Source organism: Peromyscus maniculatus, chromosome 9 (assembly GCF_049852395.1).
Source record: "Peromyscus maniculatus bairdii isolate BWxNUB_F1_BW_parent chromosome 9, HU_Pman_BW_mat_3.1, whole genome shotgun sequence".
NCBI lineage: Eukaryota > Metazoa > Chordata > Mammalia > Rodentia > Cricetidae > Peromyscus > Peromyscus maniculatus.
In genome coordinates, this window is record NC_134860.1 from 91,014,886 (window position 1) to 91,041,124 (window position 26,239).

General features: G+C 34.6%; 1 protein-coding gene across 4 annotated transcripts in view; it reads right to left on the reverse strand.

The window, feature by feature from the left end:
* The window catches only part of Pcdh9 (protocadherin 9), an 883,393-nt gene that overhangs the window by 316,153 nt on the left and 541,001 nt on the right, over nucleotides 1-26,239 (reverse strand). For 2 of the 4 annotated variants that reach the window (XM_015987550.3, XM_015987549.3), the window contains one exon: nucleotides 1,051-1,126. In XM_015987550.3, the coding sequence (XP_015843036.1) occupies nucleotides 1,051-1,126 (76 nt within the window). Of the gene's footprint in view, nucleotides 1-1,050; nucleotides 1,253-26,239 lie in introns of all 4 variants that reach the window. The other 2 variants (XM_006994033.4, XM_006994032.4) reach the window with 1 other exon arrangement.

The following is a 26,239-nucleotide window of genomic DNA, read 5'->3' on the forward strand; positions in this document are numbered from 1 at the left end:
CCTGTGTGAGCTTGTGACCTCCTCTAGATAGTGCTACATCACACAAATGCCAGAGGCACAGTAATGTCTATAACAGAAGGTGCTAAATAGCTGGAGATTTATGGAAAAGTCGCGTCAACACCATTTCCTTCTCTAGCTAACCAACGTGCAGCCGTTTCAAGAGCAGGCGAGATTTTCTGTCTTGAATGTGTGTACTGTTTGTTTGGTGGTTGTTGTTCCTTTTTCAGTTTGGATGTCCTCTTGTTATGATTACTCAGTCTTTCCTTTTATTTAAAAGAAGAATTGGAGAAACACACAAAGACTTCTCTAATATTCTTGCTCAGGAACCTGCATGAGCTCACCTGAGCATTCACATTATAATGAAAAAAAATTAAACAAAATAAAGATCATTTTCATTGCTCTGAAAGGTGCATTATATTTGATTTATTTTTTGTTACCTAGGCACTGAAGGTGTTTTGTTTGTTTATATATAAGGATTCCCAAGGTGAGGTGAAGTTCTTTGGATGATATGGGGTTTAGACCAGATACCTTTTATCAACATTCTCATACAAAACCCAATTATCCAAAACAATGCATAAATAAAAATTATGAAAGATCATCTCCTTTCTTCAGATGGATCTTAATCATATTCAATCCTTCTTTATTTGCATACTTTGTAAAGAGTTCTTTGGAAGATAGCATTCTGCAGGAATGAATGTTTTGATAATTTCTCATTAACAATATTCCAATAAACTCTAGTTCATCAATTTTAACTACTGATACTGTAATCTCTTTGACACTAGAGTATATTCCAACAGAAATTTTCTTTCAATTATATTTGCAAATTTTAAAATCTTTTTGATGACTCAAAACAAACAGAATATTATACCATTTAACGGTCAACATACCAAGCAAACTACACTTCATCTATTTCAATGCATCTACCCAAAAAACAGCAAGTACAACCAACTGTCCCTGGCTTGCAGAGCAGGGTGACAATTAAACAAGTTCCAGCACACTAACTACTCAACCAGAACAACCTCATGCAATGAAGACCGGAAGAGGACTCACCAGAGTTGGGGTCCGAGTTGCCGTCTGCTTCAGTCCTCTTGTCCGGAGAGGCCTGGTCGTAGAATTCGTCCTGTGGCTGAACCAGAGGAAGAGGGTGTGAGATCAGGGTTCCACTACCCACCGGCTCGTGGTCTCCCAGACCACTGTCACTGCAGCTTTCCTGGGAACCATCCGGGAGGTGAAAGGTAACACGGCGCTGAGACTACAAAGAAGATCACAGGACATGCAGTTAACACTAGCTTCTCCCCAGCAGAATGTTCATGCTTTGCAGAACGCAAATTCAAACAGCATAGCGAACGACACAGTATCAAATCAAAGTATGCAAGGCTAGGAACAAAGTAAAGAGCCATTCTTCATCACGTGCCTTTACTAGGTAATATCTAACTGGCAAATTACCAAAATGAATATCTATCTTTAACAATTTAAGGACATAAATCTACATAAAATGTTGGGGGAAATGTAAGAAAAACAAATGAGCAGAATTATGAGAAAAATTATAGAAAATTCCCAAGAAATATACAGATTCATTTGCTCTATGCCACTGAATAAATAACTCATTAATTCATCTTTTCAAGTCTCCTGATTAGACACTTTGCTTCTGGAAACTTTCAGGGAAGTGTCCAGTCAGTGCCATTCCTGCACCATTGCTATTTTACAGGGTGACACTTGAATTTGCCCTTAAAATTATTCAACATAATAATTCATTTAATAATGTAGAATAAAAATAAAATAGTTGACATTTTATTAAAGCTAGTCTATGAGCAATTAATTAAAATTGTTAATACAAAATTGATGTACATTGAAAGAAATGATGTTATTCAAAACTTGAAAAAGAGAGAGGGAGAAATTAATGTCTCATTTTTCTCACTGTCTCAGGATTTACTACTATCCTATTTTTAATCTATTTCTGTAGAAATGTATTTAGAAAAATGCTTCGGAATCTATTGCACTGTATCAACTCAAGAAATGAGCTAACATTCGCTTACAGTTACTTCAGTGAAAGTCAGTGTTTTTGTACAACGAAAGTATATATTCTAGCACAGACAAGAGTTCAATTTTAATGTTCATTGTGTTTTTGTCTGATGTAACCCATGAGTTATAAAATATGTGCAGCTTTGTGGGGGTGAAAATTTAAGCTGTAGGGAATTACATATGTTAGTAAATGAGTACTATTGTGCTAACGAAATTTCCATTCTTTCACAGCCAAAAGATTCTCCAATATTATACTACACATGACTACTTTTATTGAGATTAAATGACATTAATAACACATAAAAATAAACAAAATTTAAATATATAGTGTATAATATAACCATCCCCTAGCATCTAATATTTGTTTATTCAAGAGATAACTTATGGAATATATTGCAAGAAACAGGAATGCTGCTAGAAGCAAAATGCAGGAGGCAGGTGCATTGCAACTCTATAAAATGCTTTTATAGACTGACAATAGAACACAGCCAATTTTCTATGAGTCACTGGTTCAAATCCAGCTAAAAGTCATCTTGGAGAAGAGCTGATACCACTTTATTGCTGTTCAATGGCCTGTGTGAAATGAGTTGATAGTTCAGTACATTTTTAATGAACTGACACCAACATCCCATATACTATAATCATAAAAAGTACTAATTGTGTCTGATGTAGCACATTTCCCCTTTACACACTACTACTGGGTGAGCATCATTCTTCTTCCAAAGGTTCTGGTATATGCCTAGGTGAGTGCTTATAAAAGCAAGCCAGACACAGATAGAAACATCTGACATGCATCCTAAATTCTAAAACAAAGGTTATGCTACTGTATTTATTGTTGTGTTTCCTCTCACTTGAAATTTAACTGTCAAAGAAAGATTGCTCATTGGTTCATATTTCAATATGTTCTAAATTTACTATGATCTTTTCATGATGAAGTGAATACTAATGGCATCGAGCCCATAGACCATTAGACATGATTGTTCACAATAGTTCTTAAGGTGATTGCTGAAAAGGAAAGACCACTGGTGTCAACTCTGATTGACTCTCTCTTACTTATTTGTAAACTGAATAAAAGGGGAACAAAGCACAAGACAAACTAAGGGAACAAATCCCTCTTTTATCTGGTAACCTCCAAATGTTCCCTGCACATTAGGGAGTCTGTATTTCATAGATGATAAAGTTATATATGTGACATTTGAAAGAAAATCATTGTTGCTTTAATTATACCATTTTCCCCCAATGAAATATTCCTCAAAATACATTTCCAACACTTATCTCTTATTTTAATAGTTCCCACAATATGGATATTTGTATATTTATTGATTGAGCATCTATTAAATGTTGGAAATATAATTACACAGAATAACAAATAAACTTGATAGACTCGACATTTTACACATTATACTTATATTTGTTGCATGAATCCTCATTGGTCTAATAATAAATGGAGCCAGATATAGGGGTAAAAGTTGATAGATCAAAGGAAACAAGACACAGCCACTTCTCACCTCGCCAGCTCCTCAGCAAAAAGGGAAAGATGTTGTCACCACAAACCCTCAGACTGATTGACCTTGAGCTCTCAGCTGCAAAAGCTGAGTTCCTGTTTCCTCCTGCCTTATATGCCTTACTCTGCCCAGCCATATCATTTCCTGTCTCAACTTTCCTAGTGCTGGGATTAATGGCCTGTGTGCTTTCTAATTGCTGGGAGTAAAGGCATGAGATCCCAAGTCCTGGAATTAAAGGTGTGTGCCCGGCCTCTATGTTTAATCTAGTAGCTGGCTCTGTCCTCTGACCTTCAAGCTAATTTTATGTGTTAGAGTACAAACAAAATGTCACCACAGATATTTTAATTTTTTTTTATTTTTGACATAATTATCATATTTTAAACTTCAGAAATAATAAGAAAAATACAAATTTATTTTTCTATTTTCAGTGAAATATTGTCAATTAGAATGATAAAATAATTAATATTTCTTAACTAATTCAAGCCAAAAGTGTTTAAAACTTATAGGTAGAATTATGCAATGCTTTTCAATCTATGGAGGGGTAGGATATAGATGCACATCCACTAAGAATTGGTAAGTAGATACAATGGGTTGAAGAAAAATGACCAAACATATCCATTGTTAATCTGCTGCCAGGATTATCATTGTAACAATGAACTATCAAGACAGATGCAAGGAGAGGATCTGAATACATTTCAGTACAAGGAAAAGCAGAATAATGGAGTGTTGTGAAAAGAAGCTGAATTTGTTTTTAAAGATGCAGCAGTAAGTGTTGACCTTGCTGAAGTAGAACAGGTGACCATAGATTCCCTAACTCTGAGTTAGACCTTATGTTCTGGCTCAGTTAGAAAGACTTTATCTCTGGTGAGAAAACATGAGAAAATATTGCCTGTCCAATAGGAGCATTTTAAGGTCAGAATTAATCAAACAAAAAAACTTTCCTGATATATAATACAAGTTGTATATACACACCTTTAATCCCAGCACTTGAGATCTCAAGTCTTTGTTTGGGAAGGACACATGGCTTTAATTCGAGGAAGTGATGGTAAGAGGCATATAAGGCATAAGAATCAGTAACTAGAGGCTTTTGAGCTGTTCAACTAAGACCCTTTTGGTTGAGAACTCACAGGCTTTCAGTCTGAGGAAACAGGATCAGCTGAGGAATTGTCCTGTCTCTCTGGTCTTTCAGAGTTTACCCCAATATCTGGTTCTGGGTTTTTGTTTTTGTTTTAATTAATAATACCACTTAGAAATTCATGTTACAACATTTGTTTCCATACATAAATTTAAATCTATTGTGAATCAATGGGGACAATGATAAATATGGGACAGAAGAGTAACACAGAGTGTTAAAGTAGGCTAGTGTTGTTACAAGTCTCAAAAAATTCTTTACCTGTCATTGAATCACTTTTGAAGCTAGGAGTTAGGGAGATGGTAAGAATATCCAAGAACTGTCAACAATTTCAGAACTGGCTAGTTTTTTGAGGAATGTAGACACTTGATATATTATGAAATTCTAATAAAAATTTACTGAGTTCATTAATGGGAACTTGACTTGATTCAGGCAATGTAAATGGGAGAGACCATTGGGGCATTCCTTAGTCCAGTAGTGCACTTCCCCATGGATCACTGCATCGTGCTGGCCACTGGGAGACACAGCAATGAGAAGGGTGGCCACACCACCCTGATGTCACCATTGCTTTTCTTCCTTCAACATTCAGATGTTTCAGTATTTGATAAAATGGAAAATACATAGTTTGTATTTGATGAAAATGTGTAACGACTTCAGCAATCAAAGATAATTGTCGATAATTCAGTAAATTAAAAATAACATGCTGATAACAAAATCTACCTAGCTTGAAGAGAGAGAAAATAAGGATGCATATGATTGCTGGTCACCTAAAGTCATACTGATAGAGAAAATGAGGTAGTTACTTACATTGTATGTGCTGTTCTTTTAATCAATTTGCTAGATGGACTGTTTCATTTAGAGATAAAACTGTCACCTTTGATTTCTAACTTACTCTACAATTAGCTGTTTTATTTTATACTTTTAAGATGCTTGTGAGATGCACTTGCTAACTTAAAGGTCATCTATTTAATATGTAAATGCATTACTGTAAAATGAGTTACTGAAAGGAAGGATGTGTATTTAATGGACTTTGTAACATATTTTGGATACCTTTTAATATTTTTGCTGATAGAAGCCCTAACATAAATAGCCTATAGCCACATTTTTACTATACTTTAAATTTTATTTCCATTTGATTTTATTCTAATGAGAGAAAATTAGATAATATTTCTCCTCAAAAATATTTTATATATTTGAGAAACCCAAAAAAATTACATTCCTTGAATTCCTTGGGTGTATAGGCTTGGTGCTTGAATTTAAATATTTGAAACAAATACAAAACAAAAAAATATTTCTTTTACATAGTTTTCCCATGTAGAATGCTATAGAAAAAGTTTTAAACTGACTTCACCTCTGGATTGGGGAACATGCTCCCTCAGGATCAAGGCAAAGAAAAAGGATTAAACATGTCTCATTGTGGGTTATGCTGTTTCTTACATTCTTTGGTTCTTGCTATCTGAAATGCCCTTAACCTATTTCTCACAGTTAAATGCTGCCCAGTAGGAATATAGTATTTTATCAGAGCATTCAAAATATAAAACGACTACATTAAACCAGAGCAGCTGTTCCTGAATCTACAAGCAGAATTTTTGCATCTATAAATTATATGTACAGAAATGTGGAAAAACAGCTCAGCAAGAGTCCTTTCCAATTTCATTTTCTAGTATAAACAAACCCATGTGACAAAGTACGCTACCCTCATCATATTTACAAAATCAGCATACAAGATAATTACACCAATTTAATTAGAAATTATACTAAATTAGGACTGTTATTAAAGTAAACGTATATAAGTCACTAGCAGAAGTGTGGAGTTAGGGACTGGGGAGAGATTCTTTTCTGGGTAATCATAGATTTCTAAAATACATATGTCTAACTTGTTAATACTGAAAACAGAATTGGAGTCTGATTGCTGGCTAGTATTTAAGAACTTCTTAATGGATCAAACCTTCCAGTTAAGATGTCCCCAATGATGTCACAGTATCCTTACTATTACAAGGGTAAACCACAGGTTTCTGGCTGGGTTTCAGGCCTGCTTCAGAGAAGAAGGCCTCGTACTGTAGAAGCCCATAGCTATTTGCTAACTAAATGAATCTGAGGTCAAAGTACCTTCTTAGTATTTTGTTTATACCTACACATGAGTGCTGCCCTATACCTTGGTTCTTGGTCAGAGAAGCTTCTTTTTGCACTATACAGTGGTTATTGCAGAGTCACATTAATCACAACTGTTCAAGGTGCTGAAAATAAGTGACGGTTGAGTGTTCACTGACAAATGGGATAATTATATCTTACACCTGTCAGAATGGCTAAGATCAAAAACACTCATGACAGCTAATGTTGGAGATGATGTGGAGTAAGGAGAACACTTCTCCTCTGCTAGTGGGAATGCAAAAGTGTACAGTCACTTTGGAAATGAATATGAAGGTTTCTCAGAAAAAAAGGGGGAATCAATCTCCCTCAGGACCAAGCAACACCAATATTGGGCATATACCCAAAGGATGCTCAATCATCCCACAAGGATACTTGTTCAGCTATATTGGTAGCAGCATTATTCATAATAACCAGAAACTGGAAACAACCTATTATAGAAAGAAACAGAGAGATAGAAGATACAATCCTTGTTCAAAATCCCCAAGAAATGCCATTAGCTCACATTAATGTTGTCCAGTAGATGTCACAAATGATTATTTACATAATAAATGTGGAATCCAGTAAAATGTGTTATCCAGTTGAAAAATCTTTTTCTCACATTTTTAAATTCAATTTTATTAAGTCTTTCATATTTTTGTAATAGAAACAGCTTCAAGGCTCTTTTAGAATCACTGAAGATGTAGAGAAGTTTCTTTGTACTATATCTACCTACTGTGATGTTTATTGGTCACTGTCAGACTCTGAGTGACCAGGAACCCAAAGCTATTGCCCATGTTCTCTTTGGGAAAAAAAAATGAAAATTACAATGGGAAAGTATTGCCGCAGCATACTTGACTAGCTTAGCCTACGGCTAAGGAAAATACTGATTTAGTTGAATAAGTAATGATTTAGGGTAGTATCAAAGAGAAGAATCAATGACCTTAATCCTGCTCATTAAACTAGTGTGCACGACGGTATTAATTCTCATAGAAATAAAAGATAGTCAGGCACAATGCAGAAAATGTAAGTAAGATCCAAATATAAAAAACATACACAGATAGAATCATGAGAGTAACACTATCTAGTAAATATTGAATTGCCTTTTCCAGGCACTCCTAGGGGGTTCTACTAAAAGTTCCTAGAATTGAGCAGGGAAAAAAAAATGAAGCAGATATTGGAGTGCTTTCATTGTACATGAAGACCATAGCAAAAAAAATTCATTTGATCTTTTAATCATTAGAATGTCATGTTATTAAAAAAATGATGAATGAACAGTGGTAGATTAATGATGATAGGATAGATAAATTTAGGTAAGTAATTAGATGGTAGGTAGTCTGGGAGAGAGATAGAGAGAGAATTATAGACAGATAATGAAAAAACACTACACGCTACATGCTAGCATTAATAAGAGACTACTATACACTTCATATAATCTTTATAATAATACTATGCAAAAATAATATCTCTGGAAAGACAAGCATTTCTGAATTTTTGAAATTTTTGATGATATCAATGACAATATTACTTAAATCTTAACAATTTTATGAACAAGTAATTTTCATGTCATATTTATCTATTTTAATTTAAGTCAAGAATATAACATTTTCTCAAAATACACATGGTGCATACATTTGTGATTCTAAATAAATATATGATACACTACAAAAGTTACATTCAAGCACCAATAAAGAAAGACATACTACATGCCTTACAGTGTATAGGACCATATTTTCTCATTCTTAGAGTGTAAAAGTTTAAAAATGTGTCTGACTTAATTAATAAGATAATTATTTTATTATTGGTGAAATAAAGTCTAAAACCCACTATTGAGTAGGTGAACATTTAAATTAATATAGGTGCATTCTGATGCTACAGGTCACATTAACATTGTTTTTGAGCAGAAACATTTAGGGTTACATGAGACAGAGTTGGCTCTATCTCCACTTGCATGCAGTCTTTTTTTTCCCTTTACTTTCTACTTTTACTTAAGACAGTCTTCAATAGGGTAGTCAAAGCAAAAGAAAATAACAGTCAATATTTAGGGAATAGTATTTCATAGAGCTTAGACTATATCTTATTCAATCAATACTCCAAAACTGTGAAAGTCTTTACTTAAAGAAATTTAAGAGAACACTGATTTTATATCATCATTCTAAGTTTTGAGCACTTAATATCAGTTTAATCATAATCTCCCCCACCAAAAAGAAAAGTTCAAAAGTTTCTGAATTTTTTGAAATTATGATGTTATGAGAATGTGTATAATATTATTTGCATCATCTTCAGGGTTTCATATTTTTCTCTTAACCAATTTATTATATTTTGTCATTTAAGTTTTGATGTGGGTGTTGTGTTGTGTGTGTTATTTTTATGAGTTAGTGTAGTTGTGTGAACATAGGTATTTGCATATATGTGTGCATGCATGGGAGACCCAAGGCAGATCTCATTTTTTCCTCCATCAGCATCACTTTCCATATATTTTTTTGCAAAGTCTTTCACTGGAGTTGAAGATCATTGTTGTTGAAATGGTGCCTGACATATAATTTTCAGGATTCCTCAACTTCACATACCATTTCTGGAGTTACACAGAACCACCACATGCATGTCACTGGCTTTTGATTTGGTTTCTGGGACTCTGAACTGATATCCATGTGCTTGTTCAGTAGGCACCTAGTTTAATTTTCTGAAATAGTTAAAATAGATGTTGCTGTTTTTGTTGTTTTGACCATTAGTAATTTATAGAGCATAGGTTAAATAATAATATTGGGCATTAAAATTATATTTGGGATCATTATAAAAGTGATGTCCCCAAATACTTTAAAAACAGACAGCATTAAGTGTAGTTATGGACAAAGGAGAATTTGAAGGGTAGTCCTCTTCTAAATTCATAGCTTTTCATACTTAAATCAACCTCAATTTTTTTCTCAGTTTATGTAGAGGAATGTTCTTTTTGGATCATAAATTTTGGAGTAATACTGAAGGTTGAATAGGATGAGATGAATGTTTACAGACTTAACAAGAGGATTAGAATTATAGAAATTTGAGAAAACCTCTACAAGAAATTCTCAGCATATATATTGAACAATAACTTTCAGATATAGAAACATTATATAAAAATTTCTGAAAGTGTTATTAAATACTAGAAAGTGCAATATAAAACATAGATGTCTTATAAGCTGGAGGAAATATGTTTTAAGCTGTGTGTGTTCTGTAAAATATATCCTATCACCAACTCTGCTAGAATCAGAGTCCTTATAATGATCATAAGAAAACAGGGACACTGTGCTAGTTGAAATAAACATGAGTTGCCGGGCGGTGGTGGCGCACGCCTTTAATCCCAGCACTCGGGAGGCAGAGGCAGGCGGATCTCTGTGAGTTCGAGGCCAGCCTGGGCTACCAAGTGAGATCCAGGAAAGGCGCAAAGCTACACAAGAGAAACCCTGTCTGGGAAAACCAAAAAAAAAAAAAAAAAAAAAAAGAAATAAACATGAGTAAGATTTTATATCTCTTTCCTCTTGGGTTCAATAGCCTTTGTTCTGAACAGTCTGAGTAGCTGCACTTTATTTCAAATAATAATAAAAAAAATCTCACACTTATTGCACACAGTCCCAGTGACTTTGAGCCTGATATTCGAAACAGAAATCACTCCTACATCTCAGTGATAATCACTTCTTGCCCTGTGGCTTTTTAATCTTCCCTTTGAAAGCATTACTGAGTCGCCAATCTCAGTTATTTGTGGGCTGGGGATAATTTGTTTCCCTGAATATAAATACAGGATTCAAACATGTGTTGAGATCTTCTGCATGTAAAACTGTCCTTAAATTGTAGTTGAGCCTGTAAAATAATGAGCAATACTCATAAAAATGAATGGAGTTCCTATTTTCTACAACTATCCTCCTAACCAAGTAACTGTAGCTCTCAGTCCTCATCAAAGAAGACTCATTGCACGGTGTATGAACACCATTCCATAAAGGACAACTGGGCACAGTGCAGAGATCAAGAGATACTGGGAAGCCTGGCTCCAGCAGATGTAGCTACAGTACTACTTATGCACTTAAGGATCAGGGACCCTCATGAAAGAGGGGACTGAACGAGTAGGCTGCCTAAACAAGACCCAAACAAGGGCCATGTCAATAAACATACAAAGGGGAAAAGGGGAAAACACCACATGTATACTTCCACTATATAACAGCAACAAAAAAGGCAGCTAACAACTAGTTAAAGGGAGAATGAATATATATCTCTCAGGGGTAACTCTGCAACTTGGTTGTGACATGCAAAGTGGTAAGCCCTGAAACTGTATAATGTACATAGAGTAAAACTGTACATACAATAAAAATAGAATCTGCAGGTGGTAGTTATATATTTTGTGTAATATATATATTATATATATTGTGTAATATATCATATATATATATATATATATATATATATATATATATATATATATATATATATATATATATGATAATGATTATGAAAAGAGGCCACCAATGTGAAAGTGGACATGGGAGGGCTTGAGAAAAAAAAGCAAAGGAAGAATTTATATAATTTTATTTTAATTAAAATATTTTAAAAATGTAGTTGTTAAAAGAGAATGCTCATAAAGATTGGACTAAAAAGTGGACATGACAACACAGAATGTAAAGATACAAACACTTCACCAACGCTTTTGAAGACAATAATGTACAAATGTATTTGTGTCTGAGATCCGACAACTATGTGCAGAAATGCAGTCTGTATTATTCTAGGGTTGATTGTAAACTATATTCAGGACCAGTATTGTAAGGAAGTGTTTCAACAACAAAGTAGAACTTACATGATACTATAATTTAGCCTATGCATCAGAATTTATGAAAAAATAAGGCTGTCATTTAAAATTAACATCTTCAGAATTTTATATTTGGGGGTCTTCATATATGTATTGTCAAAAGTGATATATAAGTTCTATTACATCATCATTTTCAGACAAATTATTGTAGTCAACAATTGTAAATATATGTTACTTAAATAATAGGAGAAACATAATAAGATGTGTTCACTGGAGCAATAAAAGCAGTATTGCTATGTTGATAAACAAGTACTTTCCAATCTGGACTGGGGAAAATACTCATACTTGGTACTACAATCCTATAGCTATTATATATATACACTGTTTTAAAAAACATAGCTTGTGAAGCCACATAGATCCTGATAGGAAAATCCACCCTTTTTTTTTTTTTTTTTAACTAAATGATCATGAGGATGTCCATGGTATTTCCTGTTCCTTTTAAGTAATTTTACTTACTCCCATACATTAGTACTATTGACAGCTCTGGACATAGAGAACTTTATTTTTCAATGGGCCATGTTAACTACAACTTATAATTACTCAGAGTGCTTAGAACAATTGACCATTGAATTGTCATCTGCAATGGAACAAGCAAATTACTCTAGCAGTACTCAGGAAACATCACATAACAAAAGACAATAAATAAATAAATAAATAAATAAATAAATAAATAAATAAATAAATAAATAGCCAGAGAATGGGTAGCATACTTAGGAGATCCCACTCCACCCTGAGAATTTCTAGGAGGTTAAATTAGTGAGGAGGTTGAGGGATTTTCTCTCATAGTATAGAATTAATAAGCTACCCGTGTTCCTTTAATAACCTCTCTCCCATGGTTACTTATATTCTGTAAGCAGCAGTAAGTAAACATATTGGATAATATTGCTGTGTGTGTGTGTGTGTGTGTGTGTGTGTGTGTGTGTGTGTGTGTCTGTGTGTGTGTGTGTCTGTGTGTGTGTCTGTGTGTGTGTCTGTGTGTGTCTGTGTGTCTGTGTGTCTGCGTGCTGGCTAGATTTATGTCAACTTGACACAAATTATAATCAACTGAGAGGAGGAAGCCTCTCACAAGATCAGGTGGTGGGCCAGCTTGTAGAGCCTTTTCTTAATTTGGGATTTATGGTGGAGGCCCCAGCTGATTGTGGGTGGTGCCAAAACTGGGCCGGTGTCCTGGGTTCTATAGGAAAGGGGAATGACCAAGACATGTGGAGCAAGCCAGTAAGAAGCATCTGTCACAGCCTCATCAGCTCCTGCCTACAGGTTCCTACCTTGGTTTTCTTCAGTGATAAACTACATATGGAATTGTAAGCCTAATAAACCCTTCCTCCCCTGCTTGATTTTCTGTCTTGGTATTTTGTCACAGCATTTGAAACCTTAAGAAAAAATATATACATATTCAATATTGAATTATTTTAGTTTAAGCTTTTATATTTACAAAACTGCAACAATATTGGTTCATGGGCTTCTGAATTAGTTATTCTGTCCAGGAAACTAACATATGAGGAAATTTTCCAGAGTATATACATATTTTCTGTAATCAAAGTCTTTTCTATAATAAAGTAAATTGAAAAAAATACCAAGGAAGGGAATTATACAGATTTGTACTAAAAAGGAAGGGTACTTCAATCCAGTTTCAAATAATTTAGAATATGATAGTCCTGTTATGAGTTTGTTCAATCTAATTTCTATTGAACATAATTTATGTGTCTGTTTATATATTGATAATAAACTAATTCAGTGTTATTTTGTGTATATGTATCTGATTATTCTGTTTTAAATCAAGCAAGACTCTACACATAACCATTTGTATTTCCAAAAAAACCTATTCCTTCATTCACAAATATGTTGTAATATTTCATCATGTTTTCTTCTTATTTTCATAATTAAAATGTTATAAATCCTAAAAGTCCTCCTTAAGGAAACATTTTGCCTTCTGTTTAGGTTTAAATCAATCGTTTTACAGACATATTTCAATGAGTTAGCTGCATGAAGATGGAATGCCGTGCTCTACATAACAGAAAATAATTCTGATCTAGTCCATGTCCTAATCTGACAGATGGAAGAAGATAGATGATGGCACTTTTGAAATTAAATAATTACCTTTCCTGGAATAGATCATAGAGTTTAATGTCTGTAGAAAGCATCTTATCTCAGCCTTCATAGACTGATAAAGCGCACAGAGAATACAGCACAGACATCTTGTTTTATCTCTAACTTTCATAGATATGGAAATCTATGAGAGTTGCATCAGACCTGCCTTTTAGTCGATAATCAAACAAACAAACATGTCAGTGAATCAGTAATAGTTCCTAAGAGACTGTGATAGAAAAATAGTACTTTTAGTGCAAGGATATGATCTTTTTTTTTTTTTTTTTTTTTTGGTTTTTCGAGACAGGGTTTCTCTGTGTAGCTTTGCACCTTTCCTAGAACTCACTTGGTAGCCCAGGCTGGCCTCGAACTCACAGAGATCCACCTGGCTCTGCCTCCCAAGTGCTGGGATTAAAGGCATGTGCCACCACTACCCGGCTAAGGATATGATCTTATAACCCCATTCCTGCCTACATCTATACATACAATTCCTCCTAAAGTTTGCAGACAGTAGGTACTTTTGATGAGAAAAGGATATTTACAATGGAATATTTAAATGTATTTTAATAATATGTACTTATTAATCAATTTCTATATAAAATTCTAATTTAATATGTATTTTAATTGCATTATTAAGTTCCCCATTATATCCAGGAGATTTACATATTGGGAAAATAGATAGAAGAAAATGACTTAACTTTCATTCTTCTGTAAATAGATACTTCTGAAATTATAGTATCTAAATATCTGTAAATCTGAATTAGGACTGATTATGATATAAAGTATGTGTCACACAATAATATGAGTATATAGTGAGAATCTGTTGTTAGGCAATTTCAGCCTTATTCAAACATATAACATGTTCTTTATAAATCAAGGTTGTGGAACCTATAACACTCATAAATTCTGTGGTACAGCCTCCTGCTCTCATGTTACAAACTTAAACAGCACGTTTCTCTACTGAATACTGTAGGCATCTGTAGCACAATGGTAAGTATTAGTACATCTAAACATAAAAAACATATTAAAATTATATGGATAAAACACCATGGTTATAGGACACTTTCTATGAATAGAGATTGGAGTTGGCTTTGAATGAGTCAGAACTAAGTGAATAGGACAGCATAGGTATGACTGTATACAGCTATCAACTGTACAAACACTGAATTTTTAACTACATCAAGTCTATGAATACCTCTTTCTTTAATAATAAATGTGCCTAAGCCCTATTCATGATGAGGGTCAATAATATCACTATCTTCTACCTCTACATCTGATCACCTTGCAAGTTGTTTAGGGACAGCAGCATCCATGAAGCTAACATCCATTGAGGCAAAAAAGCCATCTTCTGAGATCCCAGCTGTAGGACCTGTCTAAGCCTTTCCATTCATAGACACAGATAACAGACCTCAAAGGATTGCCCAGGACTCTAACCCCATGCACTCAATAACATTTTATAGCCTGGCGGTGGTGGCACACGCCTCTAATCCCAGCACTCGGGAGGCAGAGCCAGGTGGATCTCTGTGAGTTTGAGGCCAGCCTGGGCTACCAAGTGAGTTCCAGGAAAGGCACAAAACTACATAGAGAAACCCTGTCTCAATAAATAAATAAATACATACATAAATAAATAAATAAATAAACAAACAATCAAATAAATAAATAACATCTTATAGAGGACACTACTTTTAAGTTTGCAAGAATATCTACTTAAATTGTTTCTTTCCTTTTATATTGATATTTTAAAGAGTCCTAATGCCCATTAATATCACTCTTAAGGAACAGTGAAACATCTTTCAAACTTGGGGATCGTTGTCTGCAAACTTTTATGGAGCTTCTAAACAAGCAAAAAGTTTGCTTTCACATCCCCTTGTAAATCCTCTATGATATATAGGTATTCTTCATTGTCTATTGCCTGCTCCAATCACCTTTACACTTGTTTTTGTGGCAGGAAATTTGGAGTTTCATTATACTCATGGAGCTAAGTGATGACCGAAACTTCATCTTGTGGTGTACATATTTCTTACATGGCCAAGAATAGAAGCTTGACAATAAATAAGTCAAAAGATTTCTAGAGCGCTTTATTTAGTTACTCAACAAAAGCATAAACCTTCTTTCTTTCAGGGACTCTGTTTAATACTGGAGACCTTGTTTGTCACATTTAACAGTCATTCCACTCATAGAGCTTTATTCTGGGAAGTTAAATGGAATGGAACAAGCAATTACACATGTAGTTGGAGCTATGAAGGAGAAACTCAAGGTATAGTAGAAGTTAACATTTAATATAGAAATATCCAAGCTGTACAGGAAAATCTTTAAATAAAAAACATGGACAACAGTGTATGACCCCTGTAGTCATCCATTGAGGTGTTACAATTACTAGTGCCAATGGCTTATAATTCTTTGCAAAAATACATTAATAACTTAATATCAGAATTAGAAATGCTTTTGATGCACTCCTTCATAGAACATAACCTCTTTAACTCCAATAAAGGTAGAATTCAAGATTGTGTATGTTAATGAGAAACAAGTCCAACCCTCTGAACATCTCTTTATTTTTTACTGTATCAACTCAAACAAATAGAAATAAAAAATATATAGTCATCATTACCTTTAATGATTAATAATTCTGGATGCTTAACAATGGTATTCGGATACACTCACTGCTGTTTCATCTGGGACCGTGGTGCTCATCCTTTCTAATGAAGCAACCCTTTATTACAATTCCTCATGTTGTAGTGACTACAACAATAAAATTATCCCCTTGCTACTTCATAACTGCAATCTTACTACTTTTCTGTATCATAATGTAAATATCTGATATGCAGGATATCTTGTATGTGACCCTTGTGAATGTATTGTTCAACTCCAAAGGGTTTGCAACCCACAGAACTGCTGGTCTTAGGAAAGAAGACAATTTGAGTTTATTGTATCTGAGTTATTACCAAATCATATATGAAGAAAAATGTGACCAATTTTTAGCTGGGAATAAAAATTTAATTACTCAAAGACAGAATTGATTATAACCCCTACTGTGTGATGATACTCAAAATATGGGTTATAAATAAAAACGTACTTGCATATTCACAACAAATCACATGAAAATAACAAAATGAGATTATTGACTATTTTATTTTTTTAAATCACAGAAAGCAACTATTGTATGTCAAGTAAAACTGCTTAAAATGGCTTTGATTTAACATATAAGAAAATAAATGAAGCAGATATTGTTGATTTTAGAATTTTAAGTTCACATTTAAAAAAAATAATTGGACTCTGCCTACATACTAATCATCTCAAATGTTTTAATTACTTTCATTGTAAAGGCCATCCAGAATGTTCCATTCCTTTCTACAATGTGTCTTCTCTGAGGGCTATTAGGGATCTGCAACTCATGACAGTTTTATAGACAAAGAAAATTCAGAATTTTAGTCCGAAATCCAACAGTTATACAGTTACAGAATATGGGTTTTATTTCTTGATCATGGATGAAATAAAGTAGGCTAAAAATATGCAGAGTCTGAACCAGAAAAGTTCCTTTATTCTCCTATGGAAAAAGTCTTTTATTTATTATTTAAATATTATTGAGTTTTTTGAGGCTTTCACACAGTGTGCTTTTATCATCAGTCCCTTATTTAACTCCTCCTTATCTGCCTTCCTTCTTTATCCAACCACTATGTATAATTTAATTTAATTTTATTTATTTCTCAACATCCATCAAGTCTGGTTGGCTTCCTATACATTCTTGCATGTGTGGTCTTCTACTGGAGCATGGTTTATCTACCAGGGTGTGTGTGTGTGTGTGTGTGTGTGTGTGTGTAAAATGACTCGTCCTCTTCCAGCAGCTATCAGTTGTTATCTGCTCCTCAGGTAGGGATGGAACATCTTGTCCTCCTCTCTCCATGTTGGGATACAATTTTTCTATTTAAGGATCATTTTGAGCAATGAGATGTTTTTAAAATGTTTTGTGTCATGCCTGCTTCTTAATGTATTTTTTCTTTATGGAATATTAATTTCTTAAAATATTTAGCTAAAGAGATTATAAAATTTAGTGTATAGAAGAAGTTTAAGACACAAAACATATATTATGAACATATATTTATGACAAGCCTTAGAGAAAATAGAATTCAGGAATAATATAAAAATTCTAAAATTCATTATTATAATGGTTATCACTTACATAATCCTTTTACATAGATGCACAATTTGCTGCAATAATAATTTATAGCTATATTTTGACAGAGCAGGGATGATGGCTTCTGTTAGTATCAAAAAAACATTCTCAAATGTATTTACTTCTAATTGCATTTAATTTCATATTACAATGATTAATCAAAATGAATGTCTTCATTTTCTGCTGCTTTAACTGCAAGAAATGATCTCTTCTGTTTTTATCCTATTATAAGGATCGTTACAAAAATGGGAAACAATTAACACCGGGTTTAATGCCTGAGTGCTATAGAGCTGAAGTAATTGCACTCAAGGTCTGCTAACTTTTTAATCAGGCATTTGGTTGCAAGCTGCTCGCAATTGATTCTGAGAGAACTAACACTGTCTGAGGAAGGAAGCAGGTGTGCCAAAAAAGCAAGCATGTTGGCAAAACAAATGAAAATTTTTTAAAGGGCAAAGAAAAGAGGAAAACAGTAAAATCGACGTGAAACGCTTATCAGCAGACTATTTCCTTGGCTGGGCCTGTTATTGAACAAAGGCAACTGTGCACAAAAGTACAATGGTGGCAGCCCCACTGACCCTACTCCTTTCACATAACACTACGAAGGCTTCCCAGTGAGGAGCCTGTCCATCCCAATGTTAGTGAATTGAGTTAATTAACGGAGAAGTCTTCAGATTTCCATATTCAGTAGAGTTAAAAGACAATCAGAGGAGTCTGAAATTACATTCTAATTAGAAATGCTCCCTGTTCCTTGCATTTGGGCTGCTCTTTGAAAAACAAATTTGGTTAGGTACTTTGTTCTCTCTTAAAGAAAAATATGAACTCTATGGATTTCCTCTGAAAGCTAATGAATTTACTTCCCCTTTAATAACTGTCCTAATGTCATCCTTCTAGAACAGAAGTCACTCTTAGGCATGCTTTGTTTTAATTGTTTTTCACATGTGTAAAGCTGTATGTACTGTTTAAGAACATTGGTGGGGGAATTTTAATACCACCCCTGTTTTCTCTTTAGTTAGATCTTCTAAAAATTAATAATTTGAGAAAAATTTTTTGCATTCATAGCATATTAGGGCAAAAAGTAGAGTAATAGTTACAAAACTGCAAGTCTAATTTTTTAATGATCATAGGTACACTGCTGAATCTCTTGGATCAGAAAGAGCCCAGTAATGACAGATTTGACCATTTGCTGAGAGATTTCCAAAATAGTTGCTGCTGCTTTCTCAGACCCCAACTCAGAGAAACAAGAACATTTCAATATTTAAAGAAAAGTACAAAGCAGAACTAGATTTGCCAGCTGCAGAGCAAGTCAGAGCAAGAACAAGAATAAGAGTGCATCAGCTCCGAGCTTCCTCAAGCAAAGCCCTGTGTGCAATTGAATTATACTGTTTGCCTGGACTACCAAGGCAATCCATATTAGAATTCATTAAGATGCCTCAGGGTTCAGAAGAAGGTAGATAGAGATCAATAAATCTAAAAATGGTACAGACAAGTTACTGAAGCTTCTATGCTACTTCAGTTCCAAACAAGTTCTGGAAGTCTGAGTTCCCCTGTGTGCATCACTTCAGCCTTCAATGAACTCTCAGTTAGTTTCTCCTTGTGTAAACAGTCTCCCTGTGCCACCACAGCATCTGGTGTTTCCTAGTGAAGGGCTAATACAAATGAAAGGAAGGCACCTTGGCATCTGGCCACCTGCACGCAAAGTCGCTCAGTCTTAAGGGATTTTCTCAGTGTTGGGATCTCCAGCATTTCAGGAAAGGATGCCAAATGGAGAACAAAGAGACTGGCAGGCACATGGGAACCCTTTGTGACCCAAATTACATCACAGGGAGGATTGTGCCAGAATAACATCTATGCTATTTCTGACCCCAAATGTGACTTTATGCGCAAGTGTAGTACAGCAGTTAAGTAAAATTTGAAATCCAGTACTTCAACACTCTTTTGTAATCCAGTACATCTATAAGGTATATGTACAAATGAAGGTAGTTTGTGTGAGTCACATTGCAAGAACCCTTGAAAATGTGTGTTGCAAAAGCTGGTCATGTTGGTGGAGGAAGGAAAGGCATACTATTCGTAGAGACTTTTTTTGAGCACTGAGAATCATTTCCTGCATGAAATACTTGTATATTGTAGTGTTTATAAACCTGATAATCACTCTTCCAACTACTATACATTTTGGCTACCTTTCCGTTGACTTGACACAAGATAAAGTTGTTTGTGGAAGATGGAACATCCATTGAGAAAATCCTCCTACCAAATTGGCCTGTGGGCAATTCTATATTGTGTTTTATTAATTATTGATTGGTTTGGGAGGGCCCAGATTGTGGTTCGTGGTCCTAGATGGTATAAGAAAGCAGCCTAAGTAAGTCTTGATAAGCAAGCCAATGAATAGCACTCCTCCACGGCTTCCTCATGAATCCTGCATCAAGGATTCTGTGTTGAACTCCAACACAAATTTCTCTGAATGATGGACTGTAAACTATAACCCAAATTGCTTTTCATCATGATGTTTTACTGAAGTAATAAAATCCCAAACAAAGACATTCTGCAAAAAAAGAAATCTATCAAAGAATCATCTTACATTGTGATAGATTTCACTACTTTCCTTTCAATAGTTTGAGTTTGTTCTTGTTACAAGTAGCCACCATATTTGAATTAGAAAAACAGCACACATTCTGTAAATTGTTTGAATGATATTGATAGCATATAATACAATTAGAAACATTTTTTTTGTTTTATCACTTAAAATAATGAGTAACACAAAAAAACACTATTGCTTTGAGATATATGTAATGTCTATGCATTTCTTATATTTATTCCAATTTCCATGGTTGAAATAAAAATCCATTTAGAAAGTTTATGATGTACACTTAGTATTTAAAGATTACTTGTGCATTGGTAACAGACCGTAGCTTAGACTACTCAGTAAAAGCTATCTTAAGGTGATGTTTAGTCATTATCATTTATTGGTTAATTTAATTTTATTTTCTTGCTCTTCCTCGATGCATACATGAATGTATATATGTAGAGTAATCATTCTTATTTTTCTATACCATTAATATGAATTATTTTCATACTTAAAATGCCTAAATTATTATGTATCAAGAAATTGATCTAAATAACTGTTTATTCTTAGTATTTTCTTGAAAATGTATACATGTATTCGTTACATGGGATATGTCATATAATCAGCTTAGCCAGAAAGCATTATATTGTAATTTGTTTGCATACTTTTAAATGTTTTTTTTAGTAATGATGCTATTTACTTTAAAATTTGTGACATTATTGTTCTGTCAAAATACTAGTATGCTGATATCCCAGCAGAGATAAAAGTTTGCACTAACATCTTAAAGAATTTATTTGTTTCTGTCTATTTCATTAGAAATATTATCTTTAATGTTATATTCATAAAAGTCCACCTTAATTTGGACTAACAAAGGAGGCAATACACTTAGACTTCATGAACCAACCAGGAACCATTATTCACTGTTATGTATTAGTAATTTTCTGGATCTTATTCACTGTTTGTTTTCATAAGCATGCACACTTTGCATGTACAAACAGCAAAATCCAAATTATCAATAGTTGAAAATGTATAAAAAGTGTAAAGCATAAAACAGTAGATAATGAATAGTCAGTGCCATGATAATTTGCATCCTTTTCTACTAGTTTGTTAAGCATCATCTTGACAGGCTCATGTTTGTTTTACTGTTAACTGTATTCCTAGCATTAGAACAGTGTTCAGTATCTATTGATTAAGTCATAGAATGTAAGCCCCAATGGCTTATAATGTGCATACACTGACCAGCTAACACGAGGTACAACACCATCAGACTGTCAGAGTCAATGATTAGTCTCTGCATTTGGCACTTTGGGATGATCATAGCTCCAAGTCAGACTGAGTCATAGAGTAATTACTTAGAGAATCGTCTTTTAACGCCAATCACAGGCAGTTGAACTCAAGGTCTCCCAGATTGTTCAGCATATACTTCTGTGTTTGTCAGGAAAGGAAAAAGTTGGATAACAGTTGGGCTGTCTGGCAGCAGGTCTTAATTTCCCTCTTTAGTTTTAAAGTACATACATACTACTACATTCTCCTAAAAGACTTTTTTGTTTGTCTGTTTCCCAAAAAGTTTGTTTCATTATCTGTTTAGCATTTACTTCGGTTGTTGTTTCTGCCTACCCTGCCTGTGCTTCCTTAGCTCCTCTTTGTCCTTATTTTCTGTTTTCAGCTTAATTCCAACCATTCAAAGACATAAGTGTAATGTGTTCACAAAGGTGGGTGAGCTGATGTGGAATGTATATGTGAGTGTCTACATTTTTACGTAGAAATAGTAAATAGGCAAGTCCCTAAACAGACTGGACTGTTGTGACCCAGTTCATAATGACACAATTCAACATGTCACAATGTCACATGATGGTGCATCCTAAATATACTATGTGTTGATATTGTGTCTCCCAATATATTATACATCTAAATAAACTCATCTGGGGTCAGAGAACAGAACAGCCACTGGATAGACATAGAGGCCAGAAAATGGTGGCACGCACGCATGCACACACAGACACACACACACACACACACACACACACACACACACACACACACACACCTTTAATCCTAGTTCTTGGAGGCAGAGAGCCATCCAGACCTCTGTGAGTTCAAAGCCACACTGGAAGCAGCCAGGCATGGTGACACATGCCTTTAATCCCAGGAAGTGATGGCAGAAAGATATATAAGGTGTGAGAACCAGGAACTAGAGCCTGGTTAAGCTTTTAGCTTTTGTTGTAGCAGTTCAGCTGAGATCCATTCTGATGAGGACTCAGAGGCTTCCAGTCTGAAGAAACAGGATCAGCTGAGGAATTGGCAATGTGAGGTGGCTGTGGCCTGTTCTGTTTCTCTGATTTTTCAGTGTTCACCCCAATATCTGGCTCCAGTTTTGTTTTTTATTAATAAGACCTTTTAAGATTCGTGCTACAACACTGTCTGAAAACAATGATTTAACTGCCTCTGACACTTTTCCAGGTGAATTCCAGCACCATCCCTGTCACTTCTATTTGTGAGTAGGAAAAGTTGTAACTCACGACCATAAGGCAGCATTGTTGTAAAATATTACTTTGACTATGTAAAGATGTGTTACACTTGTTTATGTTGTGAAATATTACCTTAACTATGTAAAAGTGTGCTGCATTTGCTTCACCATGGCTGCCTAAGTCACCTGATTGGTCTAATAAAAACCTGAATGGCCAATAGCTAGGCAGTAGAGGGATAGGCAGGGTGGGTGGGCAGAGAGAACCAGTAGGAAGTGAAATCTACACTCAAGAAAGAATGAGTGAGAAAGAGAGGGAGATGATTAGGGTCAGCCACACAGAGAGCTGCCAGCCAGATAAAGCGGAAGTAGAAGAGTAGAACGAAGGGAAGAAAGGTCAAAAGCCCCGAGACAAAATGCAGATGGAGAGAAACAGGTTAATATAAGGTATAAGAGCTATTGGGACAAGCCTAACCAAGAACAGGCATTTATAAGTTATAAGTCTCTGTGTCATGATTTGGGGGCTGGTGGTCCAAGAAAGCCTGCTGCAGAGCAGACAATTAAATGAATATCCACTCATTGGAACTTAGGCATATAAGAAGACTGAGAAAAGAGAACACTTAGAGAGCAATGGGTTTTCCATGGGAAAGAGAGGATATTTATTATATATGAATGCTTACCATATACTGTTCTATACATGCAGAGCAAGAGCTGTTTTGCCTACTTATTTACATGAGCTGAGACCCTTATATTCTGATACTTCCTCTTCTGAGGTTCCTTCTGAGTCATCGTTTACATAAGATGATCTAAGAACATGGACTAAGATGGATGTTAAGATATGTATAATGGACTTACCTATTTGATTATACTGACTAATCTATTCATACATTAAATTCAAATATCCAATGCATTCATGTGTAAAACCTCTTCGAAAGAAAAAAGTTTTTTTCTAATAGCTGAGCTGTCTTGACTGTGAACACACACACATACACACACACACACACACACACTACAAATGTGTTAAAACTTGAACTTCAACTGAGCTATGATGATAATTGAGGACTAAGAAGGAGTTTGGAGCACGTGGGCTCCACCATCAGGAATAAATTAATGATAAGGAATTACTGGAGCTAAAACTCATATGCTCTTTTGAAATTTACTATCCTTTTTCATTGCACCATGGGATGGTACAGCAAGAAATCACTTGTCATAAGCCTTTTGATCTTTCATTTCCCAGCCTCCAGATATGTTAAGATATAAATCTCTCTCTCTCTCCCTCTCTTTCTCTCTGTAAGAAAGTTATCCTGCCTTGGTTGTTCTGTTACATGAGGACAGGACAAACTGCAATATTTTCCTTTCATTTCCTTGTTGAATTGAAGTTGCTCTTACAACGTTTTCAGAGCAAACATTTCAGTGATGTTTCCTAAATACACCTAGCTATTCATTATTTGCAATGTGTTATTAGCAATGTATTATAGGTAACTAAAGAAATGCAGAAGTGAAATTAATTCTTTAAAATACTGGCAAGGATACAAGTATCAGTAAATCAAAATTTAACTACAAGAAACTTACAACAAAAATAAATTCCACGAATCATGCTTTTTAAGCATATGATCTGATTTTAGCTAGAATCATAATTATCCCACTATTTTCTCTGCCTTTCAATGACGAAGTATTTACAGATGAAGAATCTTATTTCTTACAGAAATAATTCACTCTAAGTGAACATTTTTCTTGTCCTCTTGGAAACTGTGGAATTGAGATAACTCTGGAGCTTGACACTTTGATTTGAGTGCCTGTGCCAGGAGGATGAGTGTCCTTCACTTTGATCTGAGATCCGGGAACTAACTTTAAGTGACACTTCTCATTACCCCTCACCAGCTCTTCCCTAAAGCTTCCTGCACTTGCTCAAGCTGTGAACACAACCTTTTCTGGCGGCACCAACATTGTTTGCTGAGTAATATTTTGTTTTGAATGTGCAGCTTCAGGATCATTTGCTAATTAAAATTGCTCACCACTGAGAGCTCCCCTGAGGTTTGCCCTTGTTTATTTGGGTTAGACCATGAAAGCATGGTTGAGCCAAGCCATAGACCATAATTTGCTGCCAACTGAAATGGAAACATTAGAAATAGAGTGATAAAACTTGCTCACAGTTTTCTTCACATGCAGATACAGTTAGGTTCAACATAATCCGAATAAACACATGCATTGATGCATAAATGGACACTGAGAGACAAAGCTTGCCTGCAGAGTGGGACTCTATGATACACTTCAAAGCATTGTATGGTGAAAAGTGTATATCATCTTTTAGGAAAATGCATTTTTTATTGTTTTATGCATTGAATTACATAATTCTGAAGTTCCAATACTTTTGGCCATAATTAACATGTGCTGTCTTTGGAATGTAATAACCCAAGTCAATCTTAAAATAATTCAGTCTCATTGTCTTTCATGAAATAAGTGTGGTAATCTATTCAGGTTTACATTCCTGCATTTATTTAATGAGACATGGTAAAACGTGTCTGTGTGTGTGTGTGTGTGTGTGTGTGTGTGTGTGTGTGTGTGTGTGTGTATGCTAGAGAATAGGAATAGGAACTTTTAATAACTGATTGCTTCAATGTAGCTGATAATTCTGAGAGAAAACTTTAGGTATATAGAGGATAAGAATCAAATAACAAACAAACTAATAAACAAACAAAAACAAACTAGTGAAATACTTGATCCAACAGCAATATAGAAAATGAGATAAAAATATCAAACTACCAAACACTCCCCTGTGCATCTTTATCGTCTGGTATACTGACTGCATAGTGGGTACATATCCACCAGAGGGAAGATTTACACCTGGCAGACTGAGGAGGTATTCAAAGAAAGAAGAGAGAAACAAGGAAAAGACCAATATGCTGAGGAAGAGTTTGATATGTGGACTGGTCTCCTCTTTGTATTAAAGCTACTCTGTGTAAAATAGAAGAATGCAAGGAAGTCAGGTATAGATGATTTACTTGTAAAATATTTGGGCATGTTATATGTAAAATAACAGTGAGAAAAAGGATTAGTAGTGCATTCAATTTTGAATTGAAGCAGTTCCATCTTGTCTGCAGTTGAAATCTAGAGTACAGGTATTTTACTTATAGGTTAAGATGAAAAAGCATCCCAAGTTGGACATGTAGTGATACATGGAAAAAAAATCAACATAACATTTTGTCATTGTTTTTATAACAATGAAAACTAGTTTTCTGATAGGAGGATATTAGCCTAAAGATTTCACAAAAGCTAAACAAACATACAAGAAAAACGTCTTATCTCTCGGTAGATTATAGTACCAAATCCCATTTTCTTGTT